General features: G+C 32.8%; 4 protein-coding genes across 4 annotated transcripts; all 4 read right to left on the bottom strand.

Moving 5' to 3' along the window:
- Nucleotides 1-549: 549 nt before the first annotated feature.
- Nucleotides 550-4122, bottom strand: LOC112688276 (galectin-4-like). Its single transcript, XM_025561391.1, has 5 exons — nt 3774-4122; nt 3388-3687; nt 2912-3301; nt 1238-1315; nt 550-850 (listed from the first exon to the last, which is right to left on the bottom strand). The coding sequence occupies exons 1-5, from the start codon at nt 3813-3815 to the stop codon at nt 647-649; spliced, it is 1014 nt and encodes a 337-aa protein (XP_025417176.1). The 5' UTR covers nt 3816-4122; the 3' UTR covers nt 550-646.
- Nucleotides 4123-5825: 1703 nt separating this feature from the next.
- On the bottom strand, nt 5826-9596 carry LOC112688268 (ATP-binding cassette sub-family B member 10, mitochondrial). Its single transcript, XM_025561382.1, has 10 exons — nt 9220-9596; nt 8939-9139; nt 8135-8337; nt 7961-8071; nt 7627-7797; nt 7265-7496; nt 6904-7190; nt 6591-6844; nt 6414-6523; nt 5826-5983 (listed from the first exon to the last, which is right to left on the bottom strand). The coding sequence occupies exons 1-10, from the start codon at nt 9455-9457 to the stop codon at nt 5865-5867; spliced, it is 1926 nt and encodes a 641-aa protein (XP_025417167.1). The 5' UTR covers nt 9458-9596; the 3' UTR covers nt 5826-5864.
- Nucleotides 9597-12925: 3329 nt separating this feature from the next.
- On the bottom strand, nt 12926-16401 carry LOC112688460. Its single transcript, XM_025561651.1, has 3 exons — nt 16235-16401; nt 15895-16100; nt 12926-15004 (listed from the first exon to the last, which is right to left on the bottom strand). The coding sequence occupies exons 1-3, from the start codon at nt 16392-16394 to the stop codon at nt 13067-13069; spliced, it is 2304 nt and encodes a 767-aa protein (XP_025417436.1). The 5' UTR covers nt 16395-16401; the 3' UTR covers nt 12926-13066.
- A 4606-nt stretch (nt 16402-21007) lies between these two features.
- LOC112688524 lies at nt 21008-21942 on the bottom strand. The gene is made up of 3 exons (XM_025561776.1): nt 21883-21942; nt 21630-21777; nt 21008-21449 (listed from the first exon to the last, which is right to left on the bottom strand). Exons 2-3 carry the CDS (start codon nt 21730-21732, stop codon nt 21079-21081), a joined length of 474 nt encoding a protein of 157 aa, XP_025417561.1. The 5' UTR covers nt 21733-21777; nt 21883-21942; the 3' UTR covers nt 21008-21078.
- Nucleotides 21943-22189: the final 247 nt, after the last annotated feature.

The following is a 22189-nucleotide window of genomic DNA, read 5'->3' as shown; positions in this document are numbered from 1 at the left end:
AATTATGAAATTGACCAATAGTATAATGCTCCACACAATATAAAAATTTACCTATTTCTTATTTACAATAATGTATAAAAACAAGGTATGAATTAATATGCATATATTAGTTTACGAATACATTATTTGTTATTAGGACCTTGAAACCGCCGCTGCAATATTTTTTTTTACCTGTCACACGTCACCCTACTGAAAATACAGTAAAATTTAATAATCTAGTTTTACAGATATTTGTTACTGTTTCTTTAATTAAATATGCAAATATATCAGGTAAAACAGGTGACTTGAAGGTTCATAAAAGCCATTGATATCACATAAATGCAATTACAACAGCAGAATTTTTTTACTTAATCATAAACACCAACCAAATTATGTTAAACAAAAAATAAAACGAAACATTTAATTTTTCAAATAATAAATATCAATAATAAATTTAAACTTAAAATACGCTTTTATTACATTTCTTTAAATTAAATAATAAGAAAATAATACTATAATACAAGCATTGATTAAATATACAATATATATATATATATATTTAATCAATGATATAAGTGTTAGGCAAATACATAATTAAGTTTTAAAGTTAAAATCAGTACCCAGTAAATTAGTTACACGTGAATGACATTTTCAATTTCATTTTCATTTAATCACTACTACTGCTGCTGCTGCTGCTGCTGCTGCTACTACTGCTTGAAGATTTGGATCCTTTCTTGTGTTTATATCCTTTATGCTTATGTGCTTTGTGCATAGCGTAGGCTCCAACACCAACTCCTGCAACTCCGGCAATAGGAACACCATATTTTAAAGCTTTTTTGGCTTGCTTTCTTTGAGCTTTTGCAGCTTTACGCTAAACAATTAAAAAAATAATATTATCAATAAATTCAACTTCATTTATTATTAGCAAATATAAATTGACTATGCTTTTATAATATTTACTTATTACAGACACAGATAATAATAATTATATAAATAATAATTTTAATAATTAATAAATAATTGATAATAATCAACAAACAAATTACATTATAACAATGAATATCAATATTTTACAATTTAATATTTTTATAATAAACGAACACTAGTTTCCAAATGTAAAATATAAATTTGTAAAGTAGATTAAGAAGTTATTATAAAGTTGTTTTTTTTTTTTTACATAGAATATTAATTTTATGCAGTATGTATTACTATTCAATTTATATTATTTAACTATTATAAAATATAAAATAAGACTTACAGGGCTAATATGTCCAGTCATAGCATAGTTAGCCAATCCTTGATTAAGAGCATTTTTAATTGGTGAACTAGTATGTTTCTACAATTAAAATGAATACATAATAAAATTAATACCTTTATAATTACAAATCAATACAATATAAATATAATTATATTTTAGCTCCCTGTATTAGTTCATAATATAGAATAATAACTGTAATAATATTAACATAAGTAAATATATATATAATATAAATGAAAGTAAAAATATAACTTTGGACACATAAAAAAAATATTATTAGATTTTTTTTTGCTTTTTGGGCTATTAAGATCTTTTGCTGGTGCTCCAAAGCACCTCTATATGTCACGGTCAGCAATTTTTTGATACTAACTGTTCTGCTTAAGTATTATAAGATATCAGAAAAAATAATTTTACTGTGTAAAAGTAATCCATATAATAGAATTATTCTTAAAAAATATAATTTTTAGTTCAATATTCTATAGGCTCTAATGCATTTCATCAAATTAACCTAATTATCATCATGAACTCAATATTACCTATAATATATCCCATAAAAATCTTTTTGATTTTACATTCTATGGCAGAATTGATAGGAAAAACAAACCAATCAAAACAATAAACTTTAACAAATAAAAACTACAACTAAAAAATGGTCTAACCCACTAGCCAAGCTTACATGACCATGGTCACCAGAGTATGTATCAGACATACCAGAATTACACATTCTTATCTAATGCGTAAGGAGCTCAAACCCAGGTACGAAACATGTAACTGTGAACTCAACTATTCCTAGACTGCCCCACTTACCATAATTTCAGAACAAAAGCAAACATAAACACCAGCTCACTCAAAGACGCACTTGGACCAGGACAAGAAAAAACTAACTAATTTCATCAGGCTGATCTCAAAAGCATATATATAAGACAACGTACCAACGACACCACACAACAACTAGCGATATACAAATACAATTATAAATGTTAATGTTAAAATAAAATTTTCTGTTATCTAATGTAACCACTAGACAGGCAAATTAAAATAGGCTAATAAACATTTCTATTTGAAGCCTTTTAAATAAAAAAAAAAAAAAAATCTTTTTAATTTAAATACTAATAAAATAATCCATGAACATATTTAAGAAAAAATAAATGCAACTCATCAAGTAATAAGTTAACTATTGTAGTATGAAATATCAAAATAATATATTTTACAAATTTGCTGAAATTTGTTAAACTATAATACGAATACTCTAATAATTGCTTTTAAAACTAGTGATAATTTTTTTCAAACTAAAAACTTCACAAAAAAATTTCCCTTCAATTGAAAATGCTGGATTATATAAACTTAAATGTAATTGCAACATACTATATATAAAATAAATATTAATTTTAAAATAAGATATGAAAATTGCTCCTCATTCAGTTTTAGAAGAATTACACATACAGAATGAAATAAAAAGAAAAATAATTAAAATAATATTTTAAACATTCAAACAAATTATTTAAAAAAATATCTTATATCAATACGCTTAATAGTTGAAATAAAGAAATTTGCCAACCTAACATGAAAAAAACAAAAGTAAAAAGGAAAAGAGATAATCTTATTATTGAAAATTATGAACACTTTAATTAAATTATAATCTGACTAGTTAATTTATTAATATATGTTACTTACCGGTAAATAAGGTGAATTGTGAGTTTGGCCAGGATAAGCACTATTTGTAGTATAAGGTGGAACATAACCAGGAGGAATTCCAGGCATAGGTGTATTTCCAGCTGAATGCGTATAGTTAGGTATATGGCTTCCAGGCATAGGCGACTGCCCTGGCATGGGCATTTGTCCACACATAGGCAACTGCCCTGGCATGGGCATTTGTCCAGGCATAGGCGATGGCCTTGGCATAGGCATTAGTCCAGGCAAACCAATCGGCGTTGTAGTATTAGTCTTTGGGTCTAAAATTTCTATAACATATATTATAGCATCTCCATCAATTGATATATATTTAACACTTTGAAAAGGCATTCTGTGCTTCATTTCAGTATAATGGACATCTGCAAATGCGATCTACAAAAAAGCATAAATATAAACGTATATATTATAATATTCATCCTGTAACCTCCATATCGTTTCAAGATTAAGATGCAACTTACTTTGTACTCGTTCATGTCACACAGTATGTCCAGTTTGAAACAATCACCTCGTACCAGTGATACTGGCGGACCATGAGATTCTTCGACGCCCCAGTTTTGCCCTTGAATGCTGTTCCTGATGATCAGATTGCGGTTGTAGTCCAGGGCTACGTGCAAGGCGACGGGATCTCGGGGTGCCACACTAGGGCCTAACTGTAAATTCACGCATACCCTCTGAGACGACGAATTGGTCCTGCCACGGATGGAGATCACCGAGCCCGGCATGAGGCCATTCTGTATGGGGCCACAAAACGGAACGTTCTGCAAACACGAAAACCACCAAGTTATTATGTACCAATCGAAGGACGTGCTATAATAGTTCTATACGTGCAAATCGTCGTACTCACCGGGTTCAAGTACTGATGTTGGTTCGTCGAATAATTGTTCATAATGAACAGCGGTTCATGCGTTGCTAGAACAACGTCTCTAGTACAGCTTCGGATCTGGCACTGAGACCACGTAAACGGATCGACAAACAACTAGAGTTTAGTGCCGCGAACGAAAGATATGAGAAACATTCGTAACGGGAGCCTGTGACCACAGAATTAAACTGTGACTCACACAGCTGTGATGACTAAAACTATGATAGTAATGCGAGATTATTTGTTACATAGTAATAATAATATCAGGAGACCGAGATGGAGAGAACGGTGTTTGCGTTGACGTCACGAAGGCCGCGAAGATCATAATGACGTCACGCGGAATTGAAAACGGCGTGCGAACCGGTTCTCGATTATTTGTTCGAGTTGTTAACAGTCATCTCGTAAGACGTGTGGCCACGACCATCGGTTCGTTAACGGTAGAATTATATTCTAGTTACCCCACGGGTTTTCGATGATTTTTTTTTTTTCATACGAATCCTACGTAGTTCTTGGCGATATGGTGTAAAAAATAATTTACAGAAATCGTTGGTATTGATGTTATGCCACTCAGGGACGGCGCGAGGGGGCGGGCAATAGGGGAGTTGCCCAGGGCCCCAGGGTTCTGATTTAACTTAAAATATTTTATTAATATAAATTATAAGACCCCAACATTTATTTTGCTCAGGGCCTCGCAAACTCTAGCACCGTCACCGATGACACTTCTAAATGACGAGTACCTATTATCGTGAAACAAGTGGTTTTACCACTTCATCCATATCCTTTCCGTCAAACAATGTACAGTCTCATTTCATTTCAAAAGTAATGCAATCAACGCATTTATGCTCTAGTCGAAATAATTGACAATCAATTTTATTGGTTTTAAACTATGATTTTAAATTAGACAGGGAAAGCTCTTCCTCTGACAAGTGACCGTCGCTTGTCCTAAAATGACATTAGTCGATTCCCAGATTGTTTAAAGGTCCATTCCTTCTCGTAAGTCTTGTTGAAAACCAAATCACTGACCATAAATAGAGTTGAATAATAATATAACGGTAAATTTATTATTTATTCTTGAATACTTTTTTTTTTTCTAATACATATATTTAATATGTAATAGTCACTGATTGTATGTTGAACAGTAACTATGCCAATTGTTATCATCACTCTATTCATATATTTTTATTTTTACCGTTGCTAAATAGATTTTTAATAATTTACAAATCTAAAATTGAGTAAAATATGTATGCGCAAACAGGGTTCTGAAAAAAAAAAAAATGTTCGTATAAGTACTTTCAAAATTGGTCAGTGCTGTAGTATATTTTCTTATAGCACTTTATGCAGTGAATATTATAATTAGTACTTTTCATAATTATCTAATTTAAACTGTTAAGTGGTATAGTTAATACACATATATAACATAATTTAGGAAATAATATTTCTTAAGGATTAAAATTGTCTAAGGTCAAATATCTTACTAGCAAATATAAGAGTAACATAATTTGTTGAATACCTAAAAATATAACAAGTGATTATTCATATGTCATTTTGGAAAAAAAAGTCTGTCTATGATCTACTATTTATAATATATAATTTTTTCTTAATAAAATAAATAATTCATGAAGTGTTCATGTACCAAATATTATAATTTAATTAGTCTATTTTGTAAGATTTTAACAAATTATTTCTTTTATAAGCGCTAAAATTTTGGTTATTTATATACAATCAATTATAAAATTATATAATCAATACATACAAGGATGTTATTGTTGAAAAATAAGTAATATTTATAATTATAATCAAGGATATTATTAAAAAAGTTTATCAACAAAATTTATTAAAATAAATTATTTTTATTCCTTTTTAACTATTTTTTTGTGTTTAAATGTATAAATACATTTGTGGTTTTTTTTTTACAAATCTGTAAATATATTATATAACAATAACAATATTAATTGTTTTTTTTTTTTTTTACAAATTGGTAAAATATATTATATAACAATAACAATAACAATAATATATTGTACATTTATTTATAAAACATCATGTGTATGTTTTATAATTTGTTTATAATCAATCTTAACTTGTTAATATTTGATTTTTATTAAGTTTTCTAAATACACCATTTTCTAATGATATTAAGTCTTCATATGAACCCAATTCAGCGATTTTTCCATTAAATAGTACAGCCAGTTTATCTGAAACAAGTAGAAAATTATTCATATTACAGAACTTATCTATAATGGACATAATGAGAGAAAATAGACTGAGATGGTCTGAGCAAGTGATGAGACGAGAAGAAACAAATGTAGTGTACTTGTTATGAAAACAAACATTGAAGGGAAAGAAGAAGAAAAAGACCAAAAGAAGATAGTTGGATACAATCGAGAATGATGTGAGGGCCATTTGTATGTGCGTATGGGGATGTAGAAAATCGAAACGAGTGGAGGTTAGGGACAAGAATGGCCGACCTCAAATAGTTGGGAGAAAGGCGAAGGAGAAGAAGACATGTTACAGAACTTTTTGGTGTGAAGATTGATTAAAATAATTTATTTCCAATTAAATAATGATTACATAATATGTTCAATATTGTTACATTTAAGTGAATGATTAATATATTTTCGGTACCTGCGTTTTTAATGGTTGATAATCTATGCGCAATGGTCAATACAGTTCTTCCTTTTAAAACTCTTTGCAATGCTTCTTGAATTAACTTTTCACTCTCAGCATCCAAGGCACTAAATTATTAGTTAAATAAATAAAATAAAACAATTAACATTATTAACAATGATGATAATTTGTTACCTTGTAGCTTCATCTAATAATAAAATTTTAGGATTTTTTAGTAATGCCCTTGAAATAGCTATTCTCTGTTTTTGGCCACCAGATAAAAGAACACCACGTTCTCCGACAATTGTATTAAATCCTTCAGGAAACTTTTGTACAATAAATTCATATGCATTTGCTTCTTTAGCTGCATCAATTATTTCATTTTCAGTGAAGTCTTCACGACCATAAGCAATATTTTCTCTAACTGTTCCAGAAAACAAAATTGGTTCCTGTAAATAATAATAAGTATATAAATTTAAGAAAACAAAATAAAATTATTATTACTCACTTGACTAACAACTCCAATATGACTATGTAACCAAATTGGATCATACATTTTTATGTTTGTACTATCTAAACAAATTTCACCATTTTGAGGATCATAAAGTCGTAATAATAAATGACCTAATGTACTTTTCCCGCTACCACTATGACCAACTAATGCGTACACCATACCACTAGGTATTTCTAAGTTCAGACCATTAAGAATGGGCGCATCTGGTCGATTCGGGTAGTTAAATACAACATTCCGGAAACTTAAATCACCTTTAGGATCAGTTAATGGTTTTAACCCACCTATAAAATAAATTTATTTTTGGGATTTGAAAAATAATATTGATGTCATTGAATAGTAATGTTGAAAACTTTACCGGAAATAGGTATGGATGGTTTACGATCAATGATTTCCCATATTCTAGATGATGCACCCAAACCTTTATTGATGTCAGAATAAAATGTAGATAGACCACCAATAGACACACCTGTATAAGCTGCATACAATAAAAATGAACTCAGTTCACCAACACTAATGGCTTGTTCACTAACCAACAATCCACCACTATATAGCACTGATATAATGATGAAATTACCAGAAAAACCTGTCTAAAACAAAATAACAAATACTTAATTATTATTCAACATGATGATGAAAATTTTAAATATGTGCAAAATATGATTATACTACACTTGCATAATTTGTATCATAATTAATTAAATAATTATATGCACTAACCATAGCAAAAAACAATCCTCTCATTAATGATTCTTTAATAGAAAGTTGCAATACTTCGTTCATTTTTTCTCCATAATAACCCATTTCTTTTTTCTCCTGACTGAAAGCTTTTACTGTTCTGATATTTGATATTCTTTCTTCAGCCACTTGATTTGAAGCTGCTAATGAATCCTGAATATTTAATACTTAATAATTTTTTACTCCTTAAATTATTACTAATATTACATTAGTATGTAAAATAATTTATATAATTAGAATTAACTACCAAAAGTTATTTATTTACTTGAGTAAAACCCAAATAAATAAAAATGTCTAATAATATATGACTATGTACCTGCACAGATCGTGTTATCTTTCGCACAAAACGTCCATAAATTACAGCTAAGGCAGCAACTGGAGGTACTATGGATAAGCCAACCAAAGCTAATTTTGGAGATACAAAAAACTAAACACATAATATAAATAAGAGTTATTTATGTTATACAAATTAGTTTAGGACTTAGATTACCATAAAAGAAATGCCACTGACTACCATTATAGTAGAACGTAATCCATCAGAAATGTTAGTAGTTACAGTTTGACTCACAAGCAAACAATCAGATGATAGTCGATTAATAAGTTCTCCAGTTTTGTGACGATCAAAGTATGCTGTTTCTTGCGACAATAGAGCTTTAAATAATAATTCTCTAAGTCTTTTGGTTATTTTGTAACCTGGAGTATAAAAAAATTAAAACTATTAATACATATTAATTGTATAATAGATTAGAATATAAATATTTGTCAAAAATGATATTTCAATTAAATTTGATACATTTGATTGAATTTAATTATTTTAATCAACATGGGCTATCAGGAAATAACTGTTAAATTTTAATACATTGAATACAACAAGAATATATAAAGATGAACAAAAATATATAATAGGTTTCAGTCATTAAGTGATTATGTTATGCAACTTTATTATTAATAAGTAGAACAAAAAATGTAGGCCATTATAGATATTTTCAACATAAAACAATACACAATCAAAAATAAAATAATTATTTAGCCAGAAATTGTAATAAAATGTAATTTAATTCTAATACTTTCTTTTTTACAGCTTTATATAGAAAATTCAGTTTACTTTAAGAAATTATAATTTTAAGAAAGAACAGTAAACAGAATAAATGCTTAAAGATGATTTAAAAATTTATCTGATTACAGATATTTAATAGTTTGACCAGTTCCATACTTTATATGCAAATCAAAACTTTTAAAATAAAATGTTAAAATATTTAACTACTTTTTAATATATATTTATTTATATACTTACCAGAAGTGTTTATTAAATAAATACGACCAAAATTACACATAGCACCAACTATGAACACGGGTAGCAGTATTGCACATATTGTGATCAGTTTAGCTTGAGCTTCTGAAACATTGGACTTGTAAATTATGTCAACAATCCGTCCGAAGGAAAATGGAATGGCCATAGTAACGGCACTCGACACTAATAGAAAACATACAGCACCTAAAGGAATAAAATAAACAACACCTTATCAGTTTTGAAACTAATTCCATGTTGATCTAATATGGAAATCTACTACTTGCATATAAGTCTGTTTTTTTCCGGTTTTGCGAGCGAATACAGCCTGAGAACCTTAGACTCAGAGAATAATTTTTTGGTCTGCTTCGGAACAGTGTTTTTGGTGCTCAACCATCGTACAGTTTCGTTGAACAGCGGCTTTCTTATGCCGTTACAAGGGATGTTTACTGTAAAACTATGTCGACAATGAATGGGCAATTTTAGTTTGGTGTACAAACTGAAACGTAACAACCCAAACGTCATTATATGGCGAATCGACACAGCACAATCGGAGTTGTGGTTAAAATATAATTGCTAGACTTCCGAGTTCATCTAACTACGGGAAGAGAAAAAAAATTGTTTTTAAAATAAATAATAACACTAGTTAGAATACAAACTGCTGATAATAGAAACGATTGTGATAACTTGTGCTCATTGTTAGTGCTGTTATCAAGGTATAACTGTGCTGTAATCACACGGAGTCGACAAAACGGTTCTATAAATAGGTTTTATTTGGACTGTGGCACGAGCGATATTATAACGCGTTTCCAAATCCAGTGGCGCCGAATTTGGAGTTCGAAGTCTGGTTTTAGGATATACTCTTAGGGTGGTGAGCGTTGGATTAGTATAAAAGGGTATTCGGATATTTCACTGCAATTAATGCACTGTCAACATTTCACCGCATTTACAACTCATCGCGTGCACAATTTACCGCACGTACCACTCAACCAGGGCCGGCTTTAGCTCTTTTAGCGCTCAGTACAAGAATTATTTTGCCAATCTTAAGCAACTTAAACGCAGTGGCGTAGTTATGGGGGGGGGGGCGTTGTAAGAGGTTTCCACTCCCCAGATTTTTTTTTTAAAATTTTATTCAATACTTAATAATTTAAAACTTTTTAAGAATTTCATAAAACTAAATGTGCATTAAGTGTACATTCAATGTACATTTTTGATTTTATTTATTATTTAAATTATATGCTTTATTATTTCTATTTCTCTTTACTTTTATTAAAAACATCTTAAATTAAAGTTATTAATTATAGTTATTATTACTTTTGTTAAAAGGACGCCATACTTGCATGTGTTGTCTTCGTCTTACAAACGTACAATATAGAAAATCTACTTCCAGCAGAACAATTGTATGGTGTTATCTTAAATATTGGAGTTAACAAATGTATTATCAGAATTGAGAGAAAAAACATTAACTGTGTGTTATAGGGTTTTAAAATATTTTATTTTTTTAAGCTAGATGTAGATTGTAAAGTATTACAATTATTTTAAAGTATTTTTATGTAGGCATTATAAAAAAGTTCATAAATCACATTAAAATAAAAATATTGTAAACAATCTATGACATATCACAGATAATGTTCTTGAAGTTTGATAATATTAATACTGACAGCACTAAATTGGTTCTTCTAAACTTATTTTTTCTTTGTTGTACCATATGTTTTGATAGACGGATTTAGCATATACTGTATGATTTCCTCCCATAACTACTTATTCTTAATGTATTTGATATTTTCTAGATATATTCACCAACAAGTCCTCTATACTAAAAAAATTACTTGTATCTATATTAATTGTAAAAAAAAGAAATGTTTAAAAATTAAAAAAAATTTTAAATTGTATTATATTTTTATCAATCGATTATTTACTTGTAATTCTAAGTTTTTTGGATGTTTTACAATTGTAAATTGTATTGTGGTATAGTTAAAATATAAAATATTATGTTATTAATAAACATTTTTATGTTTTTATTTAATTATCTGCGATTAAGCTGGCCATATGATCAGTAAATACTAATAATTAAATACTTTTGTAGAATATTTAACATTGATAAACGAAAACTAAAAATATTTTTATTACATTACGCTAGGGCTTGTCTCTAAAGGGCCGGTAATTTTTCGTTTTGCCCTAGTATTTTTATTAGGTTTCAGCGTCACTGATTGTTGACTATACTACGCAAATTGATGTCCACAATTTTAATTTTTGGTATGTCTAATACAGCTAAATAATTAAACTATGTTATATACTTTGTTGATTGTAGTATTTCATATGAAACTATTATAGGAGTTACTGCAAAAAAAATATAATTATCATTTACATGACTAAAATCTATCACAATGAAAAAACAATTCTTGTCTTATGATAAAAGAAAAAACGAGCTTTAAGGGGGCTGGAGCAACCATTTTTTTTTATACATTTAGATCATTAAGTGAAAGAAAATAAAACTTACTTCCAGTTGCTAGATTTAAATTTTTAATACTAAATTTGATTTGTATTTTTCTTTTCTAAGTTTGCTCGGAAGTGGATTCTTATATTTTTAATTGCATTACTATATAAAACTAAGTCAAGTATAAATTTATTTTGAAAAAAAATATAAACTTACTATGTATCATATTTTATTAACTAAAAATAAAGTCATAAATCTATTTCCGAGCAAACCTAGAAAATAAATTAACGAATACCATCATCTTTTTAAAATTAATATAAGTCGCTCGAAGCAAGGTGAAATTTTATTTCTCTATTGGTACTATTTGCATCAAATTTCTGCCCTATAGCCAGAGCAAAAGTATTTTCTTTGTGTACATTGAATTGTGCATGCGCGTATGGACGCTAGAATATTTCTAAGAATTGTAGTATTTCTAGCTATAACATAAATATTATACCGTTTATTTATCATAGTACCAAATATATATTTTTTAAAATTTTCTTTTACTGTATGCTTATAAAAAATGAATACATTAAAACAATTATTTCTTAAAAAACATAGACAAGAGAATAAAGAATTCAAATGTGTTTTCAAAATTAAAATCAGGATTTCGTTACCGGATGAATTTTTCTTCCGCTTTTTTGTTCGAATTTGCGAAAAAACGACCAGCTCTCAGCAGCCTTAAATGGTTAGGTAAGTAATAAAATAATAATATATATGTATATATAAAATCCAGATTTGTACATCCGATTGTACAGTCCAAATAAATAAAGTCCATATTTATACAATCCAGATTTTAAATTCCATATATATATACGGTCCAGATTTATATGCGCTCCCACAGTATTATTTATAATGTCTTATACTGTCCAAACTATTGCCTATATTATGATAATATTGAATCATCAAAACGTGGAGTTGTGCAAATGAATATAATGTTCATTTTGATTATTATTGTAGTTCCGGGAATTCGATTTACGGTGGCACGATAAACGCGATAACGGATTACACACACTAATGTTCATTTACTACTCACACATTGACACAGTCAAAATGTTCATGTGATATAAAATGCTTAAATATTACTCCTTAAAATATGCTACGCTCCAGCTCCAGCTCAAGCAATTATTTAACACAACATAATAATAATAATAATTAGGTAATAAACCGGTGCTTAGCACTATGACTATAATCATATACATATATACATATATGTATGCATACTGTTATATATATTGTTTGAGAACAAAACCTAAGTGAGAGACCGACGATTTACAATTCACATCGAACGGGCCATAGTTACCCAGAATTCTGTATTATTTAATATTTATTGACCGAAATATGATTTTCTTATATTATAAATGATCGCTCCATGACGGATGGTTTGGTCAAATCACAGAGAAACAATTGTTAGTTGTTTAATATTTACTTATTATTTAAATACTAATAAATGTATAAGCATATTTATTGAGAAAATGAAATAACATAAATTCTTACGCCCGGTACACTGGAAAACACGTGACCGACGACAAATGTAAAAGGTTTACAATAGAAATTTGTAGGGAACTGGTCTGCGATTAAATCATGCTCAAACATTCGTTTCGATATGAGGGTGTTAGAGATCAAGACGTTTGCAGTAAGGGCGAAACGGGCCCATACTACAAACGACGTCTGGATAGTGTTAATCGTGGATTTAGTTTCCGAACGTCAAAGGGACGATCGATCCATCCCTCTTTGATGATAACGCATAACGGTCCAGTTTCGTTGGAGGCGGGTTTCGGGCGTTTTGCCGCCATGATCCGCTCCACCGGACTGCTCAACCGTTGCGTCTCTTCGGTGCTCAACAGTTCATTGGAGTCACTCTCGCCCGTCGTGGATAACGCTGGACCTGTGAGGGCGGTGTGATAGCTGTATATGGACTCGGAATCTGAGGCACAAGAAGACGTTCCGGCGGGATCGTTTGACTCGAAAACCGATGGTATGTCATCGAGGCGCGCATCGGACGTCGTGATGTCCTCTCCGATCGCTTCCACGTCGACGACGCATTCCGACGGCTTCGATTCGACCGGTCGCACTTCGATGGTCCTCGCGAACAACTCACCCGATCGTTTCTCCTCGGCGTTTGTTGTTCCGCCCACGACGATCGTTTCATCCTCGACCGTCCGGTTCGCGACCGCGGAGTTGTAGATCGTCTCGATCCAAGACGACGGTGTTTCACCGGGTTCGCGAGCAGACGATTCGGACTTGACGCCGTCATTCTCGACTCGACCGGACTTTCCGTCACTGGCCTCAAGTCGTCCATTGCTCGCCGGAGGGTCAATCGACGATCGCTTGTCGACGACCACGTTCCGTTTCGTCGAGTCGATTTCTGCCATCCACTCGAACAACCCTTTCAACCGTTGTTGTTCTTCTATTCTCAGCGCCTTGCGCACCGCGTTGGCCGCAAGATCATCCGCCCGAGGCGGCCGCGCCGGATCGACGAGCTCGCGACGAAATGGCGTTTTTACGGGCACGCGAACAGGCGAACCGACGTCGAACGGTACTTCGCGTCGTCCGTCGTCTTCTACCACGTCTAAGCATGCGGACGCGTGTAACAACGGCAATGGTCGCGTGGACGCGTGTGGCAACGGCAGTGGCCGCGCACCGTTCGTCTTGGAGCTGTCGCTTGACAGCCCTGCGCTCGCATCCCGTCGTTGTGTTTCGCTCGAGTCCCGTCGTTGTGTTTCGTTCGCTGTCACCGGATGACCGACCGATTCCTCCCCGACGGTGACGACGCTCGACCGGACCCTTCGGTCGGCCGCGATAGCCGCGATCTCGTCGTAAAGCTGTTGCCTGCGGTCGGCTATCGGTTTTCCGTCCACGTGCCTCACTTCCGGTCCGTCAGGCACCACCACCGATGGCGTTGGATTGCTCTTAACTTGGTTATTCTCGACGCCACTGGGGACGAGCGATGGCTTTGACGACGATCTCCAGGGCGATACCGGTGCACTCGAAATCGGTAAACGGCTGCTCGACGTTACTCCTGCACTCGTCGTTGCCCCTTCGTTGATCGCGTTTTCCACGTCTAAGCGTGCGGACGCGTGTAACAACGGTAGTGGCCGCGGGGACGCGTGTAGCAACAGCAATGGCCGTGCTGATGCGTCTAGCGATGGCAGTGGCTGCACACCGTTCGCCTCAGGGCTGTCGCAAGCGTCCCGTCGTCGTGTTTCGCTCGCCGTCACAGGACGACCGACCGGTCCCTCCGCGACGGTGACGACGCTCGACCGGCCCCTTCGGTCGGCCGCGATAGTCGCGATCACGTCGTACAGCTGTTGCCTGCGATTTGTTCTCGGTTTTCCGTCCACGCGCATCACTTCCGGTCCGTTCGGCACCACCGCCGGTGGCGTTGGATTATTCTTAACTAAATTATTCTCGACACCACTGGGGACGAGCGATGGCTTCGACGACGATCTCCAGGGCGATACCGACGCACTCGGAACCGATAAACGGTCGCTCGACGTTGCTCTGGCACTCGTCGTCGCCCCGTCGTCGACCGCGTTTTCCATGTCGGTCGCACGGCTACCTCGAACGCGCGTCTTCAAGATTTTGAACAAATCCTGGAAAAATACACGAGTCTTAGCGCACGGTCATAGATTTCTAATTATAGCCGGATCCTTAAACGTACGAATACGGGTAATGTACGATCGTGAAAGCATATTTTCCCGCAACGCGATTGCGAACGATTTACTTTACCACCACTAACTCTGCACTATTTTGGACTTCTTTGACGAGCTTTTTTTTTTTTTGTTATCGCAACGGACCGATATTAAATTAATGAATTCAATATTATTTGTCCAAATTTTGTTTTATTTTCAAACAATCGAATCTTATAAGATTAACAACAATGGTTTTACTATACTATTCCGCCGAGCGATAAAATAGATATAGAATAAATACCATCACATTTAACTATAATATTATTCCCAAACTTCTATTAATTTGATGAAAAACCAATTCGTGTCGTATAGACGTGCAGTATTATATGCAGTATTATTCAAAACTATTATTTTGTGACATTTTTTTTCATTTCTATACAGTATTTTATGAATTATACATTATTAATATTTGTACCGAGAAACATTTTTTAATTAAAAACTTATTTTGAATCATTTCATTTTAGTTTGTAACATAATTATAGTAAAATAATATTATAAATATCGAGTAGATTTTACTAAAAAAAAAATTAATTAAATCCTAAAATAAAATAAAATTCAGAAATATTTACATATCTAGAAGAATATAAACTTGGCTACGTATCCTTCGTTCGCAATAGTGTTATAAAAATGGTAAAACGTTTGCGATCGTTCGTCACACTGACGCTCTGATATCACAAAAACTAACCGTCGTAATCGCTACAGATGCCATGTGATGATCATGAAAACTCCAAATCGTAAGAAACATTCGACCTCAATCATAAAGGGCTTATTCGTCGATATTTTTTACTCACTTTGGCGTTTTGCGAACCGGATCTTTTGCGGCCTTTTATAATACAATCGTGTGTCTCTTCTTCTCTGTCGTCGACCTCTACGTTACTGGTGTCCATAAATTCTTTTGCGTCCGCTCTACGGGGACTGCCGACCTTGGTTCTTTTAGCGTCATCTTCTTTGCAAAGATCCACTAAAAAGCATTCCTTGTGGACGTACGCTTCGCATCCTATACACGCATAAACGCAATATTAACTGTCGTTTCAACAATTCCGATGAAACGTAATCAAAGTTCGGTTTGGAAAAAATCAACTCTTCGCCTCTCGTTCGAACCATTTCAATAAAATCAACGTCCATACGTACTTATACATCGCGCCATCTTCGAGTACGATCGTTTGGCTTCACAGAGACAGCATTTCCGAAAAAATCTGCGAGTGTAGTTGACGTCCAAAAATTGGTTTTCGTTCCCCCAACGGCAATTTCCAAACACGTGTAGGCAAACACGTTGACAAATGGCTTCCATCGTGTATGACTTTGATTGTTCGCGAAAAATATCAAGAAAATATTATACAGTCGTTTGAAAGATTGATATAATAGAATATGATAATTATGCGGACAAGACAAATGTAGCTGCGATTTATATTGATTCTCAGAAACAACAATAGCTTGAGAATTTTTAAAACATTTAACATAATCGTTTCCGGGTTCCATAACAACAAGAAATTTATTGAGCAAAAAAAAAAAAAAATAAATAAACAAATAAATACGGCCAATCACTATGAAGAGGGTTTTCCAAAGATATTCTAGCAATACCATCTCGAGAAATCCAAATGATCCGATGAAAGCCCCAAAATATTTCATTAGGCGGGGCCAATGAGAGACCAAATGTATGGTCGAGCCTTGCAAAAATACGATTGCATTTGTTGACTATAAACACAAATATAATACGAGACACAAATTTAGGTTTTGGGCATTACATAATCATATAAAATCACAGTACCTACCGATTTCCTCTATATTATTTTTTTACTACTCGAGAACATAGAGTGACGAACTTTATCACGGCAAACGCATCATTGGAGCAGTACATCGCTTCGGCGCGGGGGCGGGTTTAAGGGGGTGTCTAAGAGGGCAACATCCCTCCCCTCTTGGAGCTGAGCTGTTTATTTTTCTAAGTTAAGTATTATAAAAATTATGATAAATCAACAGTTATAATTAAATATCGTCATTGTGAAACAAATACATTAAAATAAAAAAAGAATTATTTACTTCCGAGTGACATATTCTGTGAATTAAAATTATATATAGACCCATACGACTAGCTACATTTTTGAAATTTAAGTAGTCCCCCCTATTGGCGAGTGATAAAAACCGCCACTCCTTTGGCGTGCACGAAAACACTTAGGTGCGATATTCAACCGGTGCGTAATGCGTATTGTATACCATATAGCATCTCAACGATACGGGCGCATCTCAACGATACGGGCAGAGCTGATTCGAATCGCGTTTTAAAAGCATGTGTACCAAAGTGTCTCGGCGCGCGAGTATAAAATATGCGAACAGAGATCGGTTGAATGATACAAAAAGAATATATGTATAACCTCGAATACAAACAGTTCGCAAAGAGGTCTGTATTTGAATATTTCCAATAAAATATCCACTTGGACGTCCCGTTCGAGTGACACTTGAGAAGCTTTTAGCAAAAATTGCTATAGGATTTTTGTTTTATTTTATTTTATTTTCTTGAACCGCTAAAAAAAAAACACATTCGCTACTAATACTATTGTTATTATTTCTTCGGGGAAGATTTTTAGCTTCTTTAATTCTTAAACATGGTCTACTTGCTAACTCACTATATATATAAACCTATTATTTAGCTAATCTCTTGCTTTTTTTTTTTTTTTTAGATTAATGAAATGAATCTCCGCTAATAAATTTCGAATCCAATCAATTTACTTTTGCACCAAACGAGAAGTGCAAATCTAATCGTTTGCAAATCATATTCGGAAAATACCGTTTCGGGAAAAAAACGAATTCTCTTGTGTAACAATACGTTATTTGGTATCGTGTTTGAAAATACATTCACGTTCAGTTCGATACAGGAAAACGTAAGATCGAGTAGAAGGGCGTCAGCGGCACAAGACGTTGTACGTTATTGTCCTTAGACGGACTTGAGGTACAAAAACGGTTAGAAAACCAACAACATCGCGAAGAACGAGAAAATACCGTGTACATCTTCACACATCGGTTACGACGAGATTCGGTACAGTGTACCCATACGTACTGCTCGGTTCTCGCAATTCTCATTCGGTTAAGTACCTCGAGTACAAATATTTTGTTTTCCACGACCGTATATATTGTAACAACGTACACTCCGCGTTATTATATTAGATCCGCATGTGGCCCGCGAAGCAATTTTTTATGGTCCGAACAAAGGTGGTTAATTTTTGTGTTTTGTTTTTGTTCAATGAAATATCCATAAAATTTTCAATACTATTCAATTATTTTTTCTTTGTTAATAAAACCTAATCTAACCGTTAATAGTTGTCGTTTATTCTATGTAGTTATATAGTCAGTTTAATCTATAAAATTGTTATTATTATCTGATCGGAGTCGAAGATAATGATGGCTGCACTACTCAGTCATAGGATAAATTAAATATACTTATATATATTTAAAAATTAAAATTTTAAATATATTTAACCTATGTATTTAATACATACGTGTTTTAAATATTTAATCTATGGTCATAGTTACTTTGCGTTTGTAGCGATTAGTATTACACCGTGATTACGCCCGTACGTGTGACTGTTTGCGTTTGTAACAATTTCATTTTACAAGTAAATTATGGCGACTAAAAAAAGAAAAATTTGTAATGAACATCGTTTTTTTTTTAATAATCCTTGGGTTGATTTATACTTTTTCGTCGAAAACAAAGGTAAGCCATTATGTTTAATTTGTCAAAAAATTAAATTTTTTCTTAAAACCAATTTTTTCCAGTAACGTTCGTATTTTTTACACTCAAATTTCTATATAAAATAATCAAATATAATAACAATACAATTATTAGTATATATCATATGTAAAAATTTTTTTTTTAATGTGGCCCTTGATAAACATTTGAAAAAAAAAATATGGCCAGCGTGGTTCAAAAGGTTGCCGACCTCTGTATTAGAGCAACGAAAACCGTATTGACTGCGATAGACGTGTGCACCGAACGAAAAATTCTATGTTTAAGGCGGCTGGAGCAGCCTACATTTTTCATGCATTTGGACCAATAAGCTGGAACAAAATTCACCTAGTTCTAATTGTCCGATTTAAATTTTGAAAAAATATTTAAATTTGTTAGCTTCTTTACTATGTTTTGTAGGAACCACGATTTTATTATTTTTTCTTAATTTTTTATTAACTTGTATGCTAATTTTTAAAAAAAAATAAAAATTTGAATGCATTTTATTAAATAACTTGAACTATAATCAAAAATCCGTTTCCTACAAAACATAGAAGAAAAGTTGAGAAATTAGAATATATTAAAAAATATATAATCGGATTACCAGAACTAGACGAATTTTGTTCCAGCTTTTACCTCTTTTCACCAATTTGAAAAGAACAAAAAAATAGTTTCATGCGTTTGTCGTTGACTTGTGCATGCGCGTATGAGAATTAATGTGTTCTCGAAATTGCGAAAACACGCGCAACGACCGCATCGGTTTTATAAAACTAATTTTGTACACATCATACAATTGTATTGACTATAATAATAATAATATTATAAGCGATAGCGCCACATCACAGTATGAAATTATTTTTGTTTGTTTTGTGGATTCCAATTTACAATTATTATACGAGTATAATATTGTATCATATCTCATTCTACAAACGGTTATCAAAAGTATTGATGAACGATGAATTTATGAGTATTATTACAACGTGTTATTGATTCAATTTTTGAACTAATCTAGACAAAAAAGTTTATTGTAATCATTTATTATTAAAATGAGGGACTGTAGACGTAAAAAGATTCGACCAAAGTTGTCTGCACACCGGAAAAAACCTCATAATTTAAATAATTTAAGAAAATTAAATACCAATGAACCTTCAAAAGACTTAATTATTGATCAGGTAATTATGATTTATATTTTAAAATTTTAATTGATATTATAAGGCCAGAGCCGGCGCTAAGTATTTATTAAAAAAAAAAAATGTGCAGCCCTATACGGTCGCCCGAGTCGTACGTGTCTTCCGCCATCCCTAATATTACCGTATAATAGTATAACCTAATTATTTAAACCTATTTGATGATATATTCGTTATTTATTTTTTTGGGGTACACGCTTAGCACATTGGCGTATGTTCCGGGAATTCGTATTTTAGTCGCTGGCCATTTGCGACAACAGATAATAACAATAATGCGATAACGGATTACACACACTAATGTTCATTTACTACTCACACATCAATACACTCCAAATGTACATGTAATATGAATTGCCTAAATATTATTCCTTAAAACATGCAGCGCTCCAGCCGCCTTAAGATCATTAGATATTACATCGTTCTTATTTAACATAATTATACTTTGCGTATTTAATCAAAGTGTTCGTATAATGTAAATAATTTACTACCATCACGTGTGATTCCTTTGATTTTTTTCTGTATAATTTATTTTAAATAGTACCTGGTTGTTAAGTAAAATATCATGACTATTATAATGTTAATATAAAAATAGTTGTTTCGTTGGCAACAAATAATTAAAATTTGTTTTTAAATATTTAATGCAAATAGTTTTTACAACCAATCTATACTTCGTTGAATAAACATCAACTTTCCCAAGCAACAGTAATAATTTTACATTTGGAAATTTTCATTCATTTTTTTTTTTTTTTTTGGCGGCTTGTAAGCACTTACCGGGCGGTGTCCCGGTATAAAACATTTTGTATGTACATTTTGATTAAATAAATTAAAATTTAGTAGGCATACCAATATATTTATGAACATATTTGGAGATACATAATTTACGTTTTATCGTTAATTTAAGTAGTTTTAATGTGATACGAGGGAAGCCAGAGCAAAATTTTCAGGGTAGGTGGGGTGGTTTAAATTATACTGCCCCGGTAAGATGTAAATGTTCAAACTGTCTTTGGGTGTAATGAAGTGCAAAATATTCTCCGAACGAGGCGAATGGAAAATTGTCTAAAAGGAAATAGTTAAGACCGTCTTGTATTCCGTTTGCCGTGGGATAGTAAAAATACAGCCTGCAGGTTACCGTGTATCACACGTAACTGGTTCCGAAACTCGGTTATGGGTCGCATAAGATTTCTTATGAGGAGGTCAATGGCCTCTGTCACAACATCTTTTATTTCCCACAACGCCCACGAAGTTCCACCGGAACTGGTCGACTGCAGAGTCGTGCGCGCAATCGAGAACTCCACCGTGGGCAAAGCATATTTTGAATCGTGAAACAACCTCGACTTGCAGGGCGTAATGTTCAGTTGAAGTTTCGACGATTTAGTAGACAGCTGCCGGATATCAGACCATTTCGAAAAGCTCAATTTCATTAAAAATGGAAGTCTGGACACTATAAGTAAAATATAATAAATACACACACGCAAGTCATATTGATGATAAGGTAAAAAAAACAGTCTTCCATTCTAGTAGAGTACAGGGAAAGAGGAAAATAATTTTTATAAAACTCGAAATCCGGTCATATCAATAAAAATATTATTATGACTAAAGTGATAATACAACTAAAACATACTTGAATATTCGATCGAATTTATTGTATCAACGAATGACTTACAAATGGTTATGGATCGTATTGCGTCCATGCAACCCTGAGTCTCCGTCGCCACCTTATACATTTTAGTGGTGCAAATGTCTACTGATGCATTGTAGAAATGCAAGATCTAAAAGGAAGAAAATTAACTGTCAAACGTTCAACTATTGAATTATACAAGCATGTTAACCATATATAAATGTAAACATTTTAATAAACGCGCGTTTTCACTTACTTTTGACAGTGTTGCTGTACGCCTTTGATTCACGTATTTCGTTTCTTGTTCAAAAAATCGGTTAAACTTGATTTTCATATAATATTTCTTAGCCAGCGTACCATCCGACAAGACTTTCGATGTTCCCAGATCGTTGATAAATGTGTGTTTTGAATATCTAGAACAGTGGTTTTCAACCGGTGTGCCGCGAGCACCCTTGAAGTGTGCCGCGATAAATCTATTAATAACTAGTTTTATAATTTTGTATTTACCAGTATTATTATCGATGTTCGGTGAAAACTGATAAGTAACAAGACAGGCTAAATCA

Source organism: Sipha flava, unplaced genomic scaffold, assembly GCF_003268045.1.
Source record: "Sipha flava isolate LNK unplaced genomic scaffold, YSA_version1 110_pilon_pilon, whole genome shotgun sequence".
Taxonomy (NCBI): Eukaryota; Metazoa; Arthropoda; class Insecta; order Hemiptera; family Aphididae; genus Sipha; species Sipha flava.
Note: the sequence above shows the minus strand (reverse complement) of the source record. Positions and strands in the feature narration are given on the sequence as shown.

Excerpts from the sequence above, each read along its gene's own strand:
- LOC112688524 (XM_025561776.1), bottom strand. The coding sequence starts at position 21,732 with ATGTATAAGGTGGCGACGGAGACTCAGGGTTGCATGGACGCAATACGA. Across the intron at positions 21,450-21,629 it reads AAATTCGATCGAATATTCAA|TGTCCAGACTTCCATTTTTA; the intron begins GTATGTTTTAGT and ends TTTTACTTATAG.
- LOC112688276 (XM_025561391.1), bottom strand. The coding sequence starts at position 3,815 with ATGAACAATTATTCGACGAACCAACATCAGTACTTGAACCCG. Across the intron at positions 3,302-3,387 it reads GTGACATGAACGAGTACAAA|ATCGCATTTGCAGATGTCCA; the intron begins GTAAGTTGCATC and ends GCTTTTTTGTAG. Across the intron at positions 851-1,237 it reads TGACTGGACATATTAGCCCT|CGTAAAGCTGCAAAAGCTCA; the intron begins GTAAGTCTTATT and ends TTAATTGTTTAG.
- LOC112688460 (XM_025561651.1), bottom strand. The coding sequence starts at position 16,394 with ATGGAAGCCATTTGTCAACGTGTTTGCCTACACGTGTTTGGAAATTGC. Across the intron at positions 16,101-16,234 it reads GAAGATGGCGCGATGTATAA|GATGCGAAGCGTACGTCCAC; the intron begins GTACGTATGGAC and ends ATGCGTGTATAG. Across the intron at positions 15,005-15,894 it reads CCGGTTCGCAAAACGCCAAA|GATTTGTTCAAAATCTTGAA; the intron begins GTGAGTAAAAAA and ends GTATTTTTCCAG.
- LOC112688268 (XM_025561382.1), bottom strand. The coding sequence starts at position 9,457 with ATGACGTTTGGGTTGTTACGTTTCAGTTTGTACACCAAACTAAAATTG. Across the intron at positions 7,191-7,264 it reads ACCATCCATACCTATTTCCG|GTGGGTTAAAACCATTAACT; the intron begins GTAAAGTTTTCA and ends TTTATTTTATAG. Across the intron at positions 6,845-6,903 it reads ATATTGGAGTTGTTAGTCAA|GAACCAATTTTGTTTTCTGG; the intron begins GTGAGTAATAAT and ends TATTATTTACAG.